The 19,560-nt window shown below is 45.7% G+C and overlaps 1 protein-coding gene across 1 annotated transcript; it reads left to right on the forward strand.

Moving 5' to 3' along the window:
- Nucleotides 1-722: 722 nt before the first annotated feature.
- On the forward strand, nt 723-18,731 carry LOC132321733 (transcription factor E2F3-like; the record flags this gene model as incomplete). Its single annotated transcript, XM_059835180.1, is given in 7 exon segments — nt 723-734; nt 6,566-6,677; nt 8,957-9,176; nt 9,753-9,911; nt 14,019-14,133; nt 17,239-17,374; nt 18,094-18,731. Coding segments are annotated over 7 exon segments (1,113 nt in total), but the record flags the coding sequence as incomplete, so codon positions are not given.
- Nucleotides 18,732-19,560: the final 829 nt, after the last annotated feature.

Consider the following 19,560-nt stretch of genomic DNA (forward strand, 5'->3'; position numbering starts at 1 on the left):
CAGCTGGCAACTAAGCACCACCCAGCCACTCGCTCACTCCCCCCAGGTGGGATGGGGGAGAGAATCGGAAGGGTAAAGTGAGAAAACTCGCGGCTTGAGATAAAGACAGTTCAATAGGTGAAGCAAAAGCTGCGCAGGCAAGCAAAGCAAAACAAGGAATTCGCTCACTACTTCCCACCGGCAGGCAGGTGTTCAGCCATCTCCAGGAAAGCAGGGCTCCATCACCCGTAACGGTTACTTGGGAAGACAAACGCCATCACCCCGCATGTCCCCCCCTTCCTTCTTCTTCCCCCAGCTTTATATGCTGAGCATGACGTCATATGGTATGGCATATCCCTTTGGTCAGTTGGGGTCAGCTGTCCCAGCTATGTCCCCTCCCAACTTTTTGTGCACCCCCAGCCTACTCGCTGGTGGGGCGGTGTGAGAAGCAGAAAAGGCCTTGACTCTGTGTAAGCACTGCTCAGCAGTAATGAAAACATCCCTGCTTTATCAACACTGTTTCCAGCACAAATCCAAAACACAGCCCCATACTAGCTACTATGAAGAAAACTAACGCTACCCCAGCCAAAACCAGCACAGTCGGGGAAGAAGAAATTGAGAGAATATGCCACTTCAATCCTGCATCTTGTTATGAAGTTTGTAAAACAGGAAGGGGAAGAAGGCACTTGCTGAGTGACGTGTAACATCTGGCCAGAAATTAAACATCCCCTGGGGTTTGCTAAAATCGCCTCTCGGTAACTTCACCAAGCTCTTTTAAACTCTTCTAAAATATTTTGCTCTGTATCTCTCTCTCAGGTTTTCCATATGCTTTGTGCCCTACACAATAACTATCCTGTAGTGCTGTCTCTGCCGTTGGGTATTTTTGCAGAAGCCGCTCAGTAGTCCGGTACTCACAGAATCACAGAATCACTACGGTTGGAAAAGACCTGTAAGATCATCAAGTCCAACCTGAAAAAAAAAAAAAACAAACCAAAAACAAAACAAAAAAAAACCCACACAAACAACCCACGCAAGCCAACCACCACACAACAACAACAAGGCACAACAGACCAAAAACCAACCCACCCAACACCACACAGCACCATGTCCATCAAGCTACATCCCACAATGCCACATCCACACGCTCCTTGAATACCTCCAGGGAGGGTGACTCTACCACCTCCCTGGGCAGCCTATTCCAATGTTTCACCACTCTCTCAGGAAAGACATTTTTCCTAATATCCAGCCTGAACCTCCCCTGGTGCAACTTGAGGCCATTTCCTCTAGTCCTGTCACTAGTCACTTGGGAGAAGAGACCAACACCCACCTCTCTGCAACCCCCCTTCAGGTAGTTGTAGAGAGCGATAAGGTCTCCCCTCAGCCTCCTCTTCTCCAGGCTAAACAACCCCAGCTCCCTCAGCCGCTCCTCATAAGACTTGTGTTCCAGACCCCTCACCAGCTTCGTCGCCCTTCTCTGGACACGCTCCAGCACCTCCATGTCTTTCTTGTAGTGAGGGGCCCAAAACTGAACACAGTATTCGAGGTTCGGCTTCACCAGCGCCGAGTACAGAGGCATGATCACCTCCCTGCTCCTGCTGGCCACACCATTTCTGATACAAGCCAGGATGCCGTTGGCCTTCTTGGCCACCTGGGCACACTGCTGGGTCATTTCATATTCAGCCGGGTGTCGATCAACACGCCCAGGTCCTTTTCTGCGGGGGAGCTTTCCAGCCACTCATCCCCAAGCCTGTAGCGTTGCCTGGGGTTGTTGTGGCCAAAGTGTAGAACCCGGCACTTGGCCTTATTGAACTTCATCCGGTTGGTCTCAGCCCATCGATCCAGCCTGTCCAGATCCCTCTGCAGAGCCTTCCTACCCTCAAGCAGATCAACACTCCCTCCCAACTTGGTGTCATCTGCAAACTTGCTGAGGGAGCACTCTATCCCCTCATCCAGATCATCAATGAAGACATTAAACAAGACCGGTCCCAAAACTGAGCCCTGGGGGACTCCGCTTGTGACCGGCCGCCAGCTGGATTTCACCCCATTCACTACAACTCTCTGGGCTCGGCCATCCAGCCAGTTTTTTACCCAGCGAAGAGTGTACCTGTCTAAACCACGGGCCGCCAGCTTCTCTAGGAGAATACTGTGGGGAACAGTGTCAAAGGCTTTGCTGAAGTCCAGGTAGACAACATCAACAGCCTTCCCCTCGTCCACTAGGCGGGTCACCTGGTCATAGAAGGAGATCAGGTTGGTCAAGCAGGACCTGCCTTTCATGAACCCGTGCTGGCTTGGCCTGATCCCTTGGGTATTCTGCACGTGTCCCGTGAGCGCTCTCAAGATGAGCCTCTCCATAACCTTCCCCGGCACCGAGGTCAGGCTGACAGGCCTGTAGTTCCCCGGATCCTCCTTCCGACCCTTCTTGTAGATGGGCGTCACGTTGGCAAGCCTCCAGTCATCCGGGACCTCCCCCGTTGACCAGGACTGTTGATAAATGATGGAGAGCGGCTTGGCAAGCTCCTCCGCCAGCTCCCTCAGCACCCTTGGGTGGATGCCATCAGGCCCCATAGACTTATGAGTCTCCAGGTGGCATAGCAGGTCGTTAACTCCTTCCTCCTGGATCATGGGGAGCCTATTTTGCTCTCCATCCCTGTCATCCAGCTCAGGGAGACGGATACCCTGAGGATACCTGGTGTGGCTGTTAAAGACTGAGGCGAAGAAGGCATTAAGTACCTCAGCCTTTTCCTCATCCTTCGTGACAATGTTCCCCGCCGCATCCAGTAGAGGATGGAGATCCTCCTTGGCCCCCTTTTTGTTGTTAATGTATTTATAGAAGCTTTTTTTGTTGTCCCTCACGACCGTGGCCAGGTTGAGCTCTAGCTGGGCTTTCGCCTTCCTAATTCCCTCCCTGCATGACCTAACGAGGTCCTTGTATTCTTCTTCACTTGCCTTCCCCTTTTTCCAGAGGTGGTAAGTTCTCTTTTTTTCCCCGAGCCTCAGCATAAGCTCCTTGTTCAGCCAGGCCGGCCGTCTTCCCCGCCGGCTCTTCTTACGGCACAGGGGCACTGCCTGCTCCTGCGCCTTCAAGATTTCCTTCTTGAAGAAGGTCCAGCCTTCCTGGGCCCCTTTGCCCTTCAGGACCGTCTCCCAAGGGACCCTCCCGACCAGTGTCCTGAACAGGGCAAAGTCTGCCCTCCGGAAGTCCATGGTAGCGGTATTGCTCACCCGCCTCCTTACTTGGCTAAAAATTGCAAACTCTATCATTTCATGGTCGCTAAGCCCAAGACGGCCTCCGACCTTCACTTCTCCCACCAGACCCTCTCTGTTCGTAAACAGCAGGTCAAGCAGGGCACCTTCCCTTGTAGGCTCCCTTACCAGCTGCGTCAGGAAGTTATCTTCCACACACTCGAGGAACCTCCGGGACTGTTTCCTCTTAGCTGTGTTGTACTTCCAGCAGACATCCGGTAAGTTGAAGTCCCCCACAAGAGCAAGGGCTTGCGACTGTGAGACTTCTGCCAGTCGCTTGTAGAACGCTTCATCAGCTTCTGCGCCCTGGTCGGGTGGTCTATAACAGACCCCCAGCAGGATATCCGGCTTGTTGGCCTTCCCCCTCATCCTTGCCCATAAGCATTCAACCCCATCGTGACAATCATCCAGCTCTATACAATCAAAGCACTCCTTGACGTACAGAGCCACCCCACCGCCTCTCCTTCCTTGCCTGTCCCTCCTGAAGAGCTTATAGCCCTCCATCGCAGCACTCCAGCCATGCGAGTCGTCCCACCATGTTTCTGTGATGGCGACCACGTCATAGCTGCCCCGCCGCACGATGGCTTCCAGCTCCTCCTGTTTGCCGCCCATGCTGCGTGCATTGGAGTAGATGCACTTGAGCTGGGCTATCGGTCTTGCCCCCGACAATGGCATGTCACCCCTAGGCTCACCTCTGGGTAGCCTGGCTTCATCCCCTTCCCCCTTCGAGTCTAGTTTAAAGCCCTCCTGATGAGGTTTGCCAACTTACGGGCAAGGATTCTTTTCCCCCTTGGGGACAGCTGAACACCGTCTGCACTCAGCAGGCCCGGTGCCACGGAGACCACCCCATGGTCAAAGAATCCAAAATTCCTCTGGTGGCACCAGTCTCTGAGCCACGCGTTGACCATGTTTGCTTTCTTATTCCTTTCAGTGTTCCTCCCCGCCACTGAAGGGATTGCAGAAAACACCACCTGCGCACCCGATCCGTCAATCAGTCTCCCCAGCGCCTTAAAGTCCTTCTTCATCCCTTTCACGCTTCTTTGCTCAATCTCCTCGCTGCCAACCTGCAAAACTACCAGCGGGTAGTAATCGGTGGGCCGTACCAGACTGGGGAGTTTCCTTGTGACCTCAAGGTAGCTGCCCGTAGCTACGGCGCGCTGGTGAGACCGGCGAGAGCAGGTTGTTTGTAACAGCCCGACACACTCGGACAGGCTTGGGCTGCTGCGCACAGCTGAAAGGTGCTGTTTGTCTTCTCTCACTACCAAACGTGATTCTTTGAAGTTCACAGGAGAAAGTTGTAAGTGTTTAACGACAAAAGCAGGGGCGAAGTACCATTGGGTCTTGTCTTGCAAACAAGTTGAGACAAAAAGTGTTGATGTGTAGTCCAAACCGGAGTTCCTCTTCTGATGGAGAGAGCTGCTGCAAATCTCTGGATTTTAAGTCTTTAGGATTTCCCCTCCTTCTCACACCTGGTTTTGAGATTCTCTTTTATCTTTAATTGTATCCCTTTGGCCTAGTCTTCCCACGCCCTGGATTGTTCCCTTTTCACCCCTCCTGCCTTTGCTCTTACAGTGTTCAGGGTGGAAAAACACTTCCTTTAAAAAAAGTGTGAAATGTATTTCTCCGTCTGGAATAGCTGTAATCGTAATTTAATCCAATTACATTGGCTAAACACATTAGCTGGACGCTTTTGTTAACAGCCGGCTTTTTAAAATCTGTGTCCTTGGATGGCGGAGCCAATGCCTCGGGGAGCGGAGCAGAGGTGTTGTGCGCCGTGAGAAGCTGCCACCCATGGGCTGCCCGGCGCCCAGTGCCTGTGCTGGTTAGAAGGATGCAGTTAGTTCAGTTTTGCTCTGTCACCGAGGAATTAGTGCCCTGCCCCTTCGCACAAAATATACAGAAGAGTGGCTTGAGCACTCTGTACATGCTTTTACACCGAGGGCTTGTACACATTTCATGTGCTTTAACTCACCTTTTAATAAGTTTGAGGTTTGCGAACGGAGTCCAGTACAAAGATGTTAGTGAGCTATCCATAAATAACGCATATAAATTAATTTATTTAGAGTCTTCTCTTGGTCACAGACCCTAAGTAAAACACATAAGCTAAATCCACAATATGGAAATATCTGTCTCCAACTCCATGGCGGAATGTATTATTTTATCTTGGCTCACTGAGGAGCAGAATATGATCCAGCCCTTTGGGGCAAGTCTAAAGAGCAAGCAAATAAGATACTCTGAATTACTCTACCTAATTGAATAAACAACGTTCTTTGGAAACAGTTATTTGGCTAAACTTCATTAGACATAAAACTTCTTTGTCTTTTTTTTCCTGTGTCTTCCCAGGTAATGTCCTTCCTATTGTTAGGATAACAAGTATCCCCAGGTTTAGTTTCAGTAACCCGAGTAGCACGGCAGGGTATAGAATTGTTACCAAAGATAGTAGATTGTGTTTCTGTCTAGGAACAAAATTCATATTGGTGGTGGTTTTGGTTGCAGTTTGTGTGTTGCACAGTTTAACAGTGTCATTCGTGATTTTTATTATTCAAGGTGTACAGAGCTTTCCATTGAGCTGAATGCAACATTTAGCTGATTTTCAGGCATCGTCTTTCTGATACTACTTTTGCTCCACCTTGCTTTTATGTAGGCAGCTTTAATGCAAACGTGCTAGTTAATATGAAATAAATGTAGTGGTTGTGCTTTCAATGAGGACAAAAATTCTTGACGAGCAGAGGAGAACAGTTGTCCAATGCTGCTCTTGATGTAACGTCTCGTATGTCGTTGATGGAAAGCTTACAGTAGTGGAAGTTACTCGTCCTCTCAAAGCCATCCTTTCAAGTTACATTTTTCCTTCCCCTTGCACTTACACTACCTGTGCCCAAACTTCAATGGACGTAAGGAGTTTTTCAGAAGAAATGTAGGTTTCTGGGTGCATACCTGTGTGCTTGAGCGTTTGTCTTTGGTTTTCTTAACCGAAACGTTCTCAACTCAAGTGGAGGTAGACATTTTTCATATGTATTTGAAAAGGTCCAGACTGGACTGAAGCGGGTCATACAACTGTCACTCAGCTTTTCAAATTAAAAAAAATTGCTAAATTTTCCAAACAAAACCATCAACCTAGCCTCTGAGAGTGAAACATTGAAGCCTGCCTTTGGGTTCCCATAAATATTCAGATTCCCTTGTGATGAATATGAGGTATGAACCTGTACTGATACAGAACTTTGCTGCGAAAAGTTCACTGCTGTCCACCTTTCCTGTAAGCCCAATATTGTGTTTGATAAAGCAAAATACACTTCTTAACAACCCATCAATTAAAAAAAATTACTCGTTTTTTCTTTTTAAACAGGCAAAACGAAGGCTGGAGCTAGGAGGAAGTGGCCACCAGTATCTGGCTGAAGGACTAAAGACTCCAAAGGGGAAAGGAAGAGCTGCGACAAGAAGTCCAGATAGTCCAACAAGTAAGGGAACTGGTAACACGCTGCATGGCACAGAGTTTTTGATTTTACTAGCTTGAGATCAGTGTGAACCAGCACGACAGGCTGCGTTACCTAGCTAAAGACGCGTGTTTATTACTGTCCTCGCCCGGATGTGTGTGCAACATCCTCGCCCCCGCAGCCAGCAGCACGCAACGGGTTTGCGGCGTGCGTCGATCGGTTGGTGCAGAGCCGCTGAGAGGCCGCAGAGGCTCCTGGCTGCCAGCTCTGTCCCTCCGCCCGCCGGGCAGCCTGCAGCCTCGCCATCCAGGGCCTCCTCTTCACCCAAGGACACGAAGCGGGGGATGCTTAGGAGAGGTAGATGCTGAGGAATCAAGATACTGCGACGGGCTCAAACGCACAGTTATTAGGCAGGGCTAATCGGGCCAGCCGCCTCCTTCCTCACTGGAGTTACAGCAGCTGATGGGCAGGGCTTATTCCCCCAGGCAGGGATTTGCAAAGAGCGGTAGCTGTGCCCCAGCAGCGTTGCACGCTGCCTGCTTTTTGTGAGCTGCCTTCTCTCCCTGCGGTACGACTAGATTACTACTGCCGCTGCTTAGTTGCTGCAAGTCTTCATTTTTGCACGCCTGCGTTGCCTCGGGCAGTAGGTTTCTTGCAACAGGCGCTGGGGGTGTAGCCTTGCCATCTTGTTTGGGGGATTTCAGCAGGAGAGTTAGGCTTGCAGAGGGAGGGGAATGGGGAAAGAGGAGGACTGGGGCAGCAGTGGTAGTGATGGGAGAGCAAGAGGTGTGGAGGGTGCTTGTCCCTCCTCACCAGTCTAAGTCTTGTTTCTGCTGAGGCAGATGGGAAAAGTGAAATTAGCTGAAGAGACGAACTTAATGCGGACAAGTTACACAAGCACAGTTGTCTTCATTAAACTGAACTTCGTTAAGCTAAATGAAGTCCGTTTTAAACCGAAGTGCGTTCTCGCAGAAGTTCAGTACCATTCGGTGCATAGGATGCTGCTGCAGTGTTGCTAAGGCCGTACAGAGAACCCCCTTGCTGCATGACCAGGAGCACATCCCCGTTTAGCTGGGGGTCAAGTAGCCTCTTGCCCTTCTCACTCTGACCCTCTCATTCTTTTCCAAACCCCAAATTAAAACAAACAAACAAAAATCATGCTGGTCTAAATCCAGAATGTCGCCTAATTGATACGAATTTTCCTCCAGTTCCCCATGCAGACAAGCCCTGAAGCTACCAAAGAATGAGATACAGCAGGTTCTCTTTGCAAAGAGGCAATGAATTGGTTTTCACTGAAAAGCCATCATATCCTTCAAAATGTTTCAGGGTAGCCTAAAGGTTCACTTTTGGGTAGGATTTCAGTTTTGACTGACTTCTGCAATCAAGTGGGGGACCTGAACCTTGAAAACATGAAAATGACCACCAGATCAGCCTAAGATCCATCCTGCGTAATACTTGAAGCAAATGAAAGGTTTGAGATGTACCAGCCCAGCAGACTTCTAATAATGGCTGGCTCATTTCCCTTGACACAAAGTCCTCAAACATTTAGAATTAGAAATTATTCTCATCTCCATATTTAAACTCTTAAAAGCTCATCTATTGCTACATTTGTGCGTGAAAAGAGCGCGTTGTCTAGTAAAGATCCAAGCCGTTTGCTGACTTCTAATTTAAAAGAAGTGGATACCCTTGCCCAGTTTGAGCATTGTTTGGTTATGGGGAAATGATGATTATAAATTGTGTCTTGCGTCAATCTCCTCTAATTCACTTGAGTTTTCTGTACGCCGTGCCGTGGAGTCTGGCGCTGATGGAATCTGTCGTTGTGTTCACCCACTGAAGTACACCCAAGTCCTGCTTAATTGCATGTGAAACACTTGTCTTACAAGAGGGGAAAATCAAACCCTGATGAAAGCTGGCTATCAGCCTGATGGAGGAGAGTCATAGGGGAATTTTTGGTATTGCTGCCAGAATAAATAGATACTAAAAATACTCTTAAGAATTCACATAGTGAAAACCTAAGTAGAATATTGCATATATGTATCCATCAGACTAATGGAAAGATTATCATTTTAAAAAATGTATGGCTTTGCTCATGTACCTGTGACTTTTGGAAAAGTGCAGCTTGAAATGCAAATAAATACCCAGTGGTAAGTTGTGTCTTAATGCAGAGGTTTGAGAGATTTCTGTGGTAAAAATGAAAGAAATATCTGTAATATGTATCCTTTCATTTCTGGATGCTGCTTTCGGAACCAAAATGAGAGAACTGATTTATCTGTTTTGGTTTTTTTTTCTCTTTTCTTGCCAAGCTCCAAAATCTCCTTCAGAAAAGACTTGGTATGATACATCACTTGCCCTTCTAACAAAGAAGTTCATTCAGTTGCTGAGCCAATCTCCTGATGGGGTCTTAGATTTGAACAGAGCGGCAGAGGTCCTCGAGGTGCAAAAAAGGAGGATTTACGATATCACCAATGGACTGGAAGGCATCCATCTCATTAAGAAAAAATCCAAAACCAACATACAATGGATGTGAGTATTCCTTATCCTTTTCCTTTCCTGCTGGCTGATTTCACTGTCACAGAGCAGCAGTATTTTTCTTCTCCCACCTTCCATTCTAACACTTTGCTCCAAGCAATCATCCAAAACGCCTTCTATCAGGATAAAGCTTTCTTTTTCTGTTAGACAGGTTTTCAGTGTATAAACAGCATTTGTCAGGGAAACTAGAAACCAGCATTTTGTCTGAATACTGCATTAAGTCATTTGCTTTTGCAAGCGGCGTAAGTTCTAGGTACGCATCTCTACCTACTGCCATCCTCAGTCTTTTTCAGGGTGTGGTTAGAGGAGAGGTGAGTTAGAAGCAAGATTTTGGAAGAGCTTAGAAATATTTGGCTTTTCCCTCTTGGTGGTAGTTCCAAAATGTGTTGGCATGATAAAAAGATGCTTTTTCTGGGAAGCGTAGTTGATGTTGACTCACTATGGGCAGGTTTAGGGAGAAGGAGATGAGGACTTGATCTGCACTGTAAAAGGCTGCCTCTTCCCTTTGCCATAGCACAGGGTCAAGTTTTACAAATGCTGAAAGGGCGTCTTCCCCCTCTGTATCCGTAGGGGCTGCCGTCTGTCGGAGGATGGTGGCATGCTGGCCCAGTGTCAAGGCCTCACGAAGGAGGTGACCGAACTGACTCAGGAAGAGAAGAAACTGGATGAGCTGATCCAAAGCTGCACCCTGGACCTCAAGCTGCTAACAGAGGACTCGGGGAATCAGAGATATCCTTTTTTTCGAAACCTCAGCGGTGGTCAGTCTTGCTGTGCTCTGTAACACAAAGAGAATTCCACTAAGTAATAAGATATGAAACATCAGAAATTTCCAGAAGTTGGATAATGGGTTTTAATGTAGTTCTATATAAAAGTTACTTAAGCCACTTGCACCTGTAATGCTTCTGGAATGTCAAAAAAAAAAAAAAAAATGGAGAAAAAGGTGGTGTATGAAGGAGCCCATTAACATCCATGGTCACATAGAGCAGAACCAAGAATTTAGCTGATTAATGAGTGACAACATCCAAAACCTGTGCTCTTTCGATTCTTTTGAGCCCAGAGCAAACCCCATTTTTATGTGTGCAGAAATTATAAAGGCCTGCAGACAAAGTCTTTGCTAAGGTAACGAAGACTTGTGTGTGTGTGTACTCCTTACTTAATATTTTTTTTTATTTTTACATTAAACTGCTGCGTATATAAATTCCAGACACAGAGAGGAAAATAAAGTTGGGAGTCAGTTTAGTCTGAAACTTGCAACAAATTTTTAGATTCCTCTGGTTAGAGAAGCTATAGTGGAATATCATAGATAAAGGTTTTATGAGCTCTCAAAATGTCTCTTTCAGACTTAATTATTTAATGGAATAGCAATGCTCAATTGCATAAGGTTCATAAGGTTTCTGGTATTTTGGCTGCTAATACCCCTTGTAAGTAACCAGTTCTCATTTTCACTAGATTTCCCACCTGCTGGCAACAGAAGAGAGCATTTTATTAAATGCTGAAAATGCTGAAAACTTTTATTACTTTTAATGGTCAGTAGTTTTTAAAGAGCATCTAATAAGGTGGACTTATTCTCTGTTTTGAAGGATAGGAAATAACTACAGGAGCGTCAGTAAAAAGTAATGTGAACGATGTAAATACTGTCTTTTGGTTGTGCTTGCATCTCAAAATGCGTATGAAAGCAAGACCACCGAGTGGCATAGGGAGTAGGGTCAGCACTGCCTTCATCCACAAGAGATTTAGAGCAAAGCAAAACCGAGCATTATACTTCTCTGTTTTTCTAGCGCTGTTTGCGGTGGTAGAGATCCCTGCCCTGCAGTTGATGGCTCCCTTGGGGATGGGCGAGGAGGGATCAGCATTAGCAGCGTCTTGGCCTCGTGCTTTTGGATGTAGGAGAGCGTATTCCCCAAATCCTTCTGTGGCTCTAAGGTTACTGATAATACTAGTGGTTATTGAGGAAGGAATGTGGATGTGTGACACCTGGGGACGAATCTGAGCGCATCCCAGTATGGTCGTTCGCTCGCCTCACTGAGGTCTGACGTGAGGTGACCTGCTGAAGACTCAGGGAGCTGGGAAGCCTCTTCCTTTGCTCCATCTCTGAAGGCGAAGTTTCTGCTTTTGAAAATGTTTTTCTTTTCCCTTGTGATTAGATAGTGCCAAAACAGCGTTTCTGCCCTGGCTGTGTGCTTCCTCCTCCTCCTTCTAAATAGAATCAGACAGTAACTGATCGCTACCTTGAATGTTTTGGGATATGCCCAGCTTTGAGCTACAGCAATGAAGATTGTCGTTCTATTTGAAAACCATGCAACCCTTTCCGTTGTTCATACAGTGGCAGCCACTGTTGCTGTAATTTGTACTCTGCCTTTGCCAACCTTAGTAAACCTTACTAAAGGAGTGGTAGAAGCCTCAGTAAAAGCCATTTGCCTGAGAGCTGACCTGTTGTTTAGCCCCCTGACCTGTTGCTTTGCGTTTGGTCCAAGTCAGGTGTGAGAGGCTTGCCAATGTGACACCCATCTACAAGAAGGGCCGGAAGGAGGATCCGGGGAGCTACAGGCCTGTCAGCGTGACCTCGGTGCCGGGGAAGATTATGGAGACGTTCATCCTGAGGGCGCTCACAGGGCACGTGCAGGACAAGCAAGGGATCAGGCCCAGCCAGCACGGGTTCATGAGAGGCAGGTCCTGCTTGGCCAACCTGATCTCCTTCTATGACCAGGTGACCCGCCTCGTGGATGAGGGAAAGGCTGTCGATGTTGTCTACCTGGACTTCAGTAAAGCCTTTGACACTGTCTCCCACAGTATTCTCCTGGAGAAGCAGGCAAGTCATGGCTCAGACAGGTGCACTCTTCGCTGGGTAAAAAACTGGCTGGATGGCCAAGCCCAGAATGTCGTGGTGAATGGAGCGAAATCCAGTTGGCAGCTGGTCACAAGCGGAGTGCCCCAGGGCTCAGTTTTGGGACCGGTCTTGTTTAATATCTTTATCGATGATCTGGACGAGGGGATTGAGTGCTCCCTCAGCAAGTTTGCAGACGACACCAAGTTGGGCGGGAGTGTTGATCTGCTGGAGGGTAGGAAGGCTTTGCAGAGGGATCTGGACAGGCTGGATTGATGGGCCGAGGCCAATTGTATGAGGTTCAACAAGGCCAAGTGACAGGTCCTGCACTTGGGTCACAACAACCCCATGCAATGCTCCAGGTTTGGGGACGAGTGGCTGGAAAGCTGCCCTGCAGAAAAGGACCTGGGGGTGTCGATCGACAGCCGGCTGAAGATGAGCCAGCAGTGTGCCCAGATGGCCACGAAGGCCAACACCATCCTGGCCTGTATCAGAAACAGTGGGGCCAGCAGGAGTAGGGAGGTGATCATGCCCCTGGACTCGGCGCTGGTGAGGCCGCACCTCGAATGCTGTGTTCAGTTTTGGGCCCCTCATTACAAGAAGGATATTGAGGTGCTGGAGCATGTCCAGAGAATGGCGACGAAGCTGGTGAGGGGTCTGGAGCACAAGTCTTGTGAGGAGCGGCTGAGGGAGTTGAGGTTGTTCAGCCTGGAGAAGAGGAGGCTCAGGGGAGACCTTATCGCTCTTTAAAAACTACCTGAAAGGGAGTTGCAGTGAGGTGGGTGTTGGTCTCTTCGCCCAAGTGACTAGCGACAGGACAAGAGGAAATGGCCACAAGTTGCACCAGGGGAGGTTTAGATTGGATATTAGGAAAACTTTCTTTCCTGAGAGAGTGGGGAAGCACTGGAACAGGCTGCCCAGGGAGGTGGTGGAGTCACCATCACTGGAGGGGTTCAAGGAACGTGTGGACGTGGCATTGCGGGACATGGTTTAGTGGGCATGGTGGTGTTGGGGTGATGGTTGGACTTGATGATCTTACAGGTCTTTTCCAACCTTAGTGATTCTGTGATTTTGTGATTCTGTGAGATGTATTGGCGTTTTGAGCTTGGGCAGTTTGTCTCACTGTATGGTAACAGCAGACATTTACCAAAATTGTTCACATTTACACCCCCCGAAGGTAGAATAATAAATTAGGCTCTTTATTTCTATGGCATAAATACTGTGCTAGATACCTCACGGATGACGAAACCAAAGACCTGGAAGCGCTTGCCTGTGATCGCGGCCGTTTCACAGTTTGCGACCAAAAGCTCTGTGACACCTCGGTTACGCAGGTCAGTAAGTGAGGCACCACCGTGCCAAAACCCACCAAAACGCTCACGTTGATTTGGACAAATTCATGTTGAACAGCAGAATGTTCAGATTCATTCCGTGCTTATGCAGAAACCAACTTTCTGCACTGTCAAGTTGTTCAAAGTAGTTGTTTAAGTAGTTTTTTGAAATAATTTCATATAATACAAATGAATAAATAAATATCTGAATATATAAATGTTTACCAAAAAAGCCTCAAATGAAAATGGACATTATCATTTTATCGATGACTTCAAAAATATATTGTGTATGCGCATCTGTAAATTCCTTTACATTTTTTCTGTGATTTCCAGTTCTCTGCCATTTCACAGCAAGCGTGTAAAAAAATTTTGCTTCGCACAGTCTGCGAGTAATTGCGGGTTGTTGAGCTTTAGCTTAAGTAGCTTTACGCGTGGAAAGGAGAAGAGAGAGGACTCGGCATGGAGAATCCCTTTTGTCACTCTGTAGTGGCCCCAGCTGTTAGATCAAAGGGAAATTCTCACACCGTTTCACTGCAATTGTGATTCCAGTGTAGAGAACAGAAAACTTTGGGCTGAAAGCAACGTAGCCATGAGAAAATGGACGAATAATTGAAGGAATTATGCCTCTTCTAATAGTCTGAATATATTATCAACTGGGTTGGAAAATTCCTTAACCGTGATTACATTAGCTTATGTGACGTATCAAGATATTTGAAAAATTAGTGGCCTTAAAGACCAAACTGTTATAGTTGTGAAAGCTCCTCCAGAAACAAGACTTGAAGTGCCTGACCCAGTAGAGGTAAGGAGAACCTGGCTTTTCCTGCCAGGTTATAGATCATTTTTCTATAGATGGAGCAAGTGTGTTGAGTCTTACTGTGGTAACTGATGCCCAGGTTGGATTATAATTGGCATACAGTCCTATATTCATCTGTCTTATGAACTTTGGAAGTGTTTTTTTTTAAAAGGAAGGGGAATCTTAAAAACCGTTTTATACAAAGCGATCATTATTCGTTCCTTTTCCCTCAATTCCAGCGTTCCTTCAGAGGAATCCACACTATTTACAGGTTATTCTCTTTTGCCATACTTTATGAGAAGAGCAGCTCTTCCTTGACAGTTGAAATTTCCTGTTTGCAACCATGTCAAATCTCTCTCTTAAGAAACTCAGCTCTTCTTTTTTTTTTTTTTTTTTTGCTTTGTGTAGTTTTAGTTATAAAATTCATGGCCAACTCAATGCCTTAAGCGTCTTGATGACTCATATTATTGATATCCTAATTTATTGAGACATATGTTTTCATGTAGGATTTTCTTTTCTGAAGTGTTAGTTATTGTAGAAATGTGTGTTTTACTCCTAGAATCCATTCTTGCCCTTCCTTCTTCCATCATCATCTTTGCTTCATTGACACTGATTTTACACATCTGTGTAAAACATTGTACATTCTGCTAGTGCACTTTTTGTTTGCTATCGTGAAGTCTGTAGGGGATGGGGATTTCCTTTCCCATTTAATGAAAAGTACTTCTGTTTCTGAAGCTGTCTGTGTTCATCCCAAGTGGCAAGCGATAGGACAAGAGGAAATGGCCACAACTTGTGCCAGGGGAGGTTTAGATTGGATATTAGGAAAACTTTCTTTCCTGAGAGAGTGGTGAAGCACTGGAACAGGCTGCCCAGGGAGGTGGTGGAGTCACCATCACTGGAGGGGTTCAAGGAACGTGTGGACGTGGCATTGCGGGACATGGTTTAGTGGGCATGGTGGTGTTGGGGTGATGGTTGGACTTGATGATCTTACAGGTCTTTTCCAACCTTAGTGATTCTGTGATCTGTGTCCCTTTTCTGTTGCCCCTTGCTACTCAAGCCACAGCCTCTCTCTCTCTGAGTGCCAGCTTTTGTATATGAGATGTCTGGCTCTCATTCTTTCATCCTCACTCTGTTTCTTTTCCTTACCTCAGGCAGATGTCTAGGGTAGCTCAGCTGCTTCTCCCTTCCCTTAGCTGATGTCACAGTCACAGAAAAAAATGCTTCAGGTGGCTTTTCTTTGAAGATATCCTCAGGAAGTAGCTTTACTTTTCTTCATTCCTCTCATGGTTTATGAACCACATGGTTCAGCTGCTCCTGGGATTTTCTCTCTTGGGGGCAAAAGTGCGCTGCTTTACAATTCCCGGTTGTTATGACAGAGCCGAGTATGTTGTGCAAAGGCGAATAATTTGCACGAGCCACTGCTTTAGAGATTCAAAAATGTACCTGATTTCTTCTCTCAGGGAGCAATGAGACATAGGGCTAAACCCCAGAAAGCCCCGTGCTGCCTTCATACCTCTGTGTTACTCCTGCATCCCTACCGCTGGGCTGGTTCCACCGCACCCAGGACCGGCTGCTGCCGGGCAGGCAGGACCAGACTCCGGATTCCTTGTCGCTTCTTTCCCTAAGATTATTCTCTACTTGCTTAGGCCCATTATGGTTTCCATCCTTTTTTTCCCCTGCCTGTGTCCTTCATTTCCCCTTTGAACCTAGGTGCAGGTTTCGGAAGAATAAATCATTTTGCTGCAGTGAGGAAGGGATGTCTTTTATCAGTATCCATAAATCTATACTGTTATCGTTGCTTGCTTTCCTGTTTCTTTCCTCTAGGCATTACGCTTTGATTCTTTAATTCAGGGAAAACAGGCGGGTAGAGGGAGATGCACACAATCATTAAAACTAGCGCCTAGACCTCCCTTATCCCCTATACCCAACTTCCTCATTTAATTTTCAGCTTCAGGCAGTACAAGTCCTATTTCTTTCTCTCATTTGCAGTTACATCTCAGTGTCTTTTTTTGCACACCTCAGTCACTCAACAGTACCTTCCCCAACTCCTGCTCTTCCCATCTCCTTTTTTCTAACTATCTATAGCGTTGCCCTGAGTACTCTTCACTGTTTTCTGTGCCCTGGGGTATCCCTGTTCGGTTGTTGCTCTCTGTATTTGTAAATGCTGTCTCCTACGCTGTGTAACTGTCAGAACGCAAATAACACGAGGAATTTTTTGTCAAAGGGCACAATAAAATGTGTTTGAAAGAAGTCTGCAAAGAGGTATATCATGCCCGTACTCCTGCTTTTTAAAACTATTAATGTAATACAGCTGGAGCAGGTTTATTTTTAACTGGAGTCGTTTATCATTTTCTTTCATAAGACCACGAGCAACTTTGCAGGTTTTCTGTCTATATATGTCATCTTCTTGTACTGCATCAGTGTGTGAAAGTTAAGAAAAAAATATTTCTTGAGATTAATTCGGAGATGGTGTTATTCAGAAACACCATCAAAATTAGAGCTGCTGCCTTGAGGGGGCAGAAAGACTTACATCAACAAGTTTGGGTGAAGAAAATGGCATCTTTTTTCTTCTTTTGTTATTTGGAAAAACTTTCCTGATAAACAGGGGGACTTACATACACCTACTTGAGATCAGTGGGAATTAGTGCTGAAGGTCTTTGGATGAGCGAGAAGGATGTTTTGGCATTGTTTAAAAGCAGAAACATTTACACAAATACATCCAATAATGTTGTTATGAATAGTAACAAAACCTGTGACTTGCATCCCATAGTCCCATGACATCAGAGCACTCCAGGTTATTATGGTTGTAAGAAAATGTTAGGAGTTCAATCCTTCATACCTCTCTGGTTATGATACAACACATAAAACGGTGGGCTTCTGCGGTGTCTCTCCTACAGACAGGGGGAAAAGCTTTTATGTTCTCTCCAGTCTACAAGAGACATCAGCCAAGCCTTTCACATCTTCAAAAAAATCCATGGGGGATTTCAGGTTCTTTTGATTTGTAAACGATGTATTCCACCACTCGCACCCCAACAAGAATTTACTCGGCGTCATCAATGTTCTGTCGTGTTCATTGGTGTAACACCTTACTGAGGTTTCTTTTGTTAGCAGCGTGCATTGATACGTTTCTCTAGTACTCAAGGACCTATTGAAGTTTACCTGTGCCCAGAGGAAAACGATGCCCTCAGTCCAATGAAAGCCTATAGTCCGGACCACAACGGAAATATTTCCAAAACCATTTCCAAAGGTAAAAATATTTCTTTGTGATACTAACGGCATTCCTTTGTGCTCTCATTCAAGATTTCATTTTAAACTTCAGATATCCAGCTCTGATTTTTTGGCTTTATTTTTCTAGAAAGCGAAAAGCTAAGGTACCCGTTTTCCACTCTGCCTGTCTGGTTGAGAGAGGGGGAAATATGTTTAAACAACTGATGCAGAAGAAAAATAAGTTTCATATTTGCATATCCGATGGAACTATGGGAACTAAGTTTGTGCAATACTGAAGAAACAAACAGTTTTGTTCCTTTTGCGTTTTCAAGACGGGAGCAGCAACGATTCGCCTCAACGCCAGAGGCAGAAATCTCTGTGTAAGGGTACATGCAGCTACGCAGTGTCACTGATGACGTCTGTTGCCCAGACAGTTTGCACTTTGACTATGAGTTGCACCGAAAAATGGGCATCTCCTCTCACTACGCTTGATTTGGTTTTTTTCCCCCAGTAGTTGTTTGAACCTTGTAAAATAATTTTTTAGTAGAAAAGTCAGAGGGGATAGCAACATGCCTATTTTTGAGCAGCCCTTTGTAACATATCAAAAACAAGCTAGAAATTATATGGAGGCCATTTTTTGTTGAAATGATCCTTTATGAAAGGCCCTTTACACAGTGGTTACTTTGTTTGATCAGTGTCTAGTATTTCTAATGAGATTAAACAGGTCTTCTTTATTTTTTTCTCTCCCTCCTCTTCCAGAAGCGGCTTCTGCTAACTCAGGACAAGGTGACTGCTCAGTAAATAGGGCAACAATCTCTCCGTTGGCTTCTCCAGCCAACCTTCTCCAGCAGACCGAGGACCAAATTCCCCCAAACTTTGAAGGACCCTTTGTGAATTTGCTGCCTCCTCTGCTTCAGGAAGATTATTTGCTGAGCCTTGGGGATGAAGAAGGCATCAGTGACCTCTTTGATGCTTACGATTTAGAGAAGCTTCCTTCATTGGTGGATGAATTTCTAACAGCTGATTGTCTTAAACGCTGTCCGTATCTAAATCGTGGTTTTAACGGAATGAACAAACCTGCCATCATTCCGAGTTGTCCCCTACTTACTGTCAAATAGCATTATTAAATAAACTAGGCTCTCGAACAGTGCTGATCTTTTAATTAAGTACTCCCTGAAATACTATAAAGAACAAGGGAAGGCTTTTACAGCAAGGCCTTCTCCTTGCCCCTGAGCTCCAGTGCCTTGTGAGTCAGCAAGCGCAAGCAGGCGACCGTAAATGTTTTGTCTTCACACTCCCCCAGTCTCTGCTTCCCCTGACAAGGGGGCTTACGGAGGAGGGCTCAATGAACTGGTTTAGTCCTAAATAACAATTTTATAATAGTATTTCAGGTCGTGCCTTCTGCAGAGAATGCATGTCTTTTGAGTGTCACAACATGGATTGTCCCTGCAGTGAACGTAAAGATGAAGTAATGCAAAAGCGTGAAATGGGATTCTTCAGCTCCTTGTGGGAATGTTTAAATTGCTGTCATAATGCTCATTTTGAGCTCTGTATATGTCTCATTCTGAGGTCAAATACTTATGTCCTTAAAAGCTTTTAATGAAAAAATACACTGTAAATGTAGTGTATATTGCAGCTATTGAAAAGTATAAAGTTCTGCCACTGCTCGTAGTAATCACAGATTTTTAAAAATGCTTGTGTGTGTGCGTGAAAGTAGATTTTGTTGGTTGTTTCTTTAAACTGGAACGAAGATGCACAGTTCAATTTTACTGCCCCCAGTGTGCATTAGAACTGGTACATAAATTTTTGTGGTACTAAGTGGGGCTTTGTGTTAAGTGCCTACTAGAGATGCACTGTGGGTTTTTCCCTCTATGGAAAACACTTATGCCAAGCTTTGTTTGTTCAATAGACCATATTTATCTCAGTGGGTTAGCTTCCTCTGCTTACAGCTTTTTCTAATTCTCTTCGCCAGCAAAATGGAACTAATTTTTTTCCAAAGTATCTAACTGTAAGTACCACATCAACTGAATTGCATTTATTTTTTGAAGATCTTTGGGAGTATAGTATAGTACCAATATTTATTTTTTGAACGTGAGAGGAATTCTAAGAAGTCTTAAGTAATTTTTTTTTTTGCATGTAAAATACGTTGCCGTGTTCTGGGCTAAATTAATCTAATGTTGATTAGATGATGCCCATATAATCCTTTTGTTTCCATTACTGTTCTGC

The sequence above is a fragment of the Gavia stellata genome, unplaced genomic scaffold (assembly GCF_030936135.1).
Source record: "Gavia stellata isolate bGavSte3 unplaced genomic scaffold, bGavSte3.hap2 HAP2_SCAFFOLD_44, whole genome shotgun sequence".
NCBI classification, from domain to species: Eukaryota; Metazoa; Chordata; class Aves; order Gaviiformes; family Gaviidae; genus Gavia; species Gavia stellata.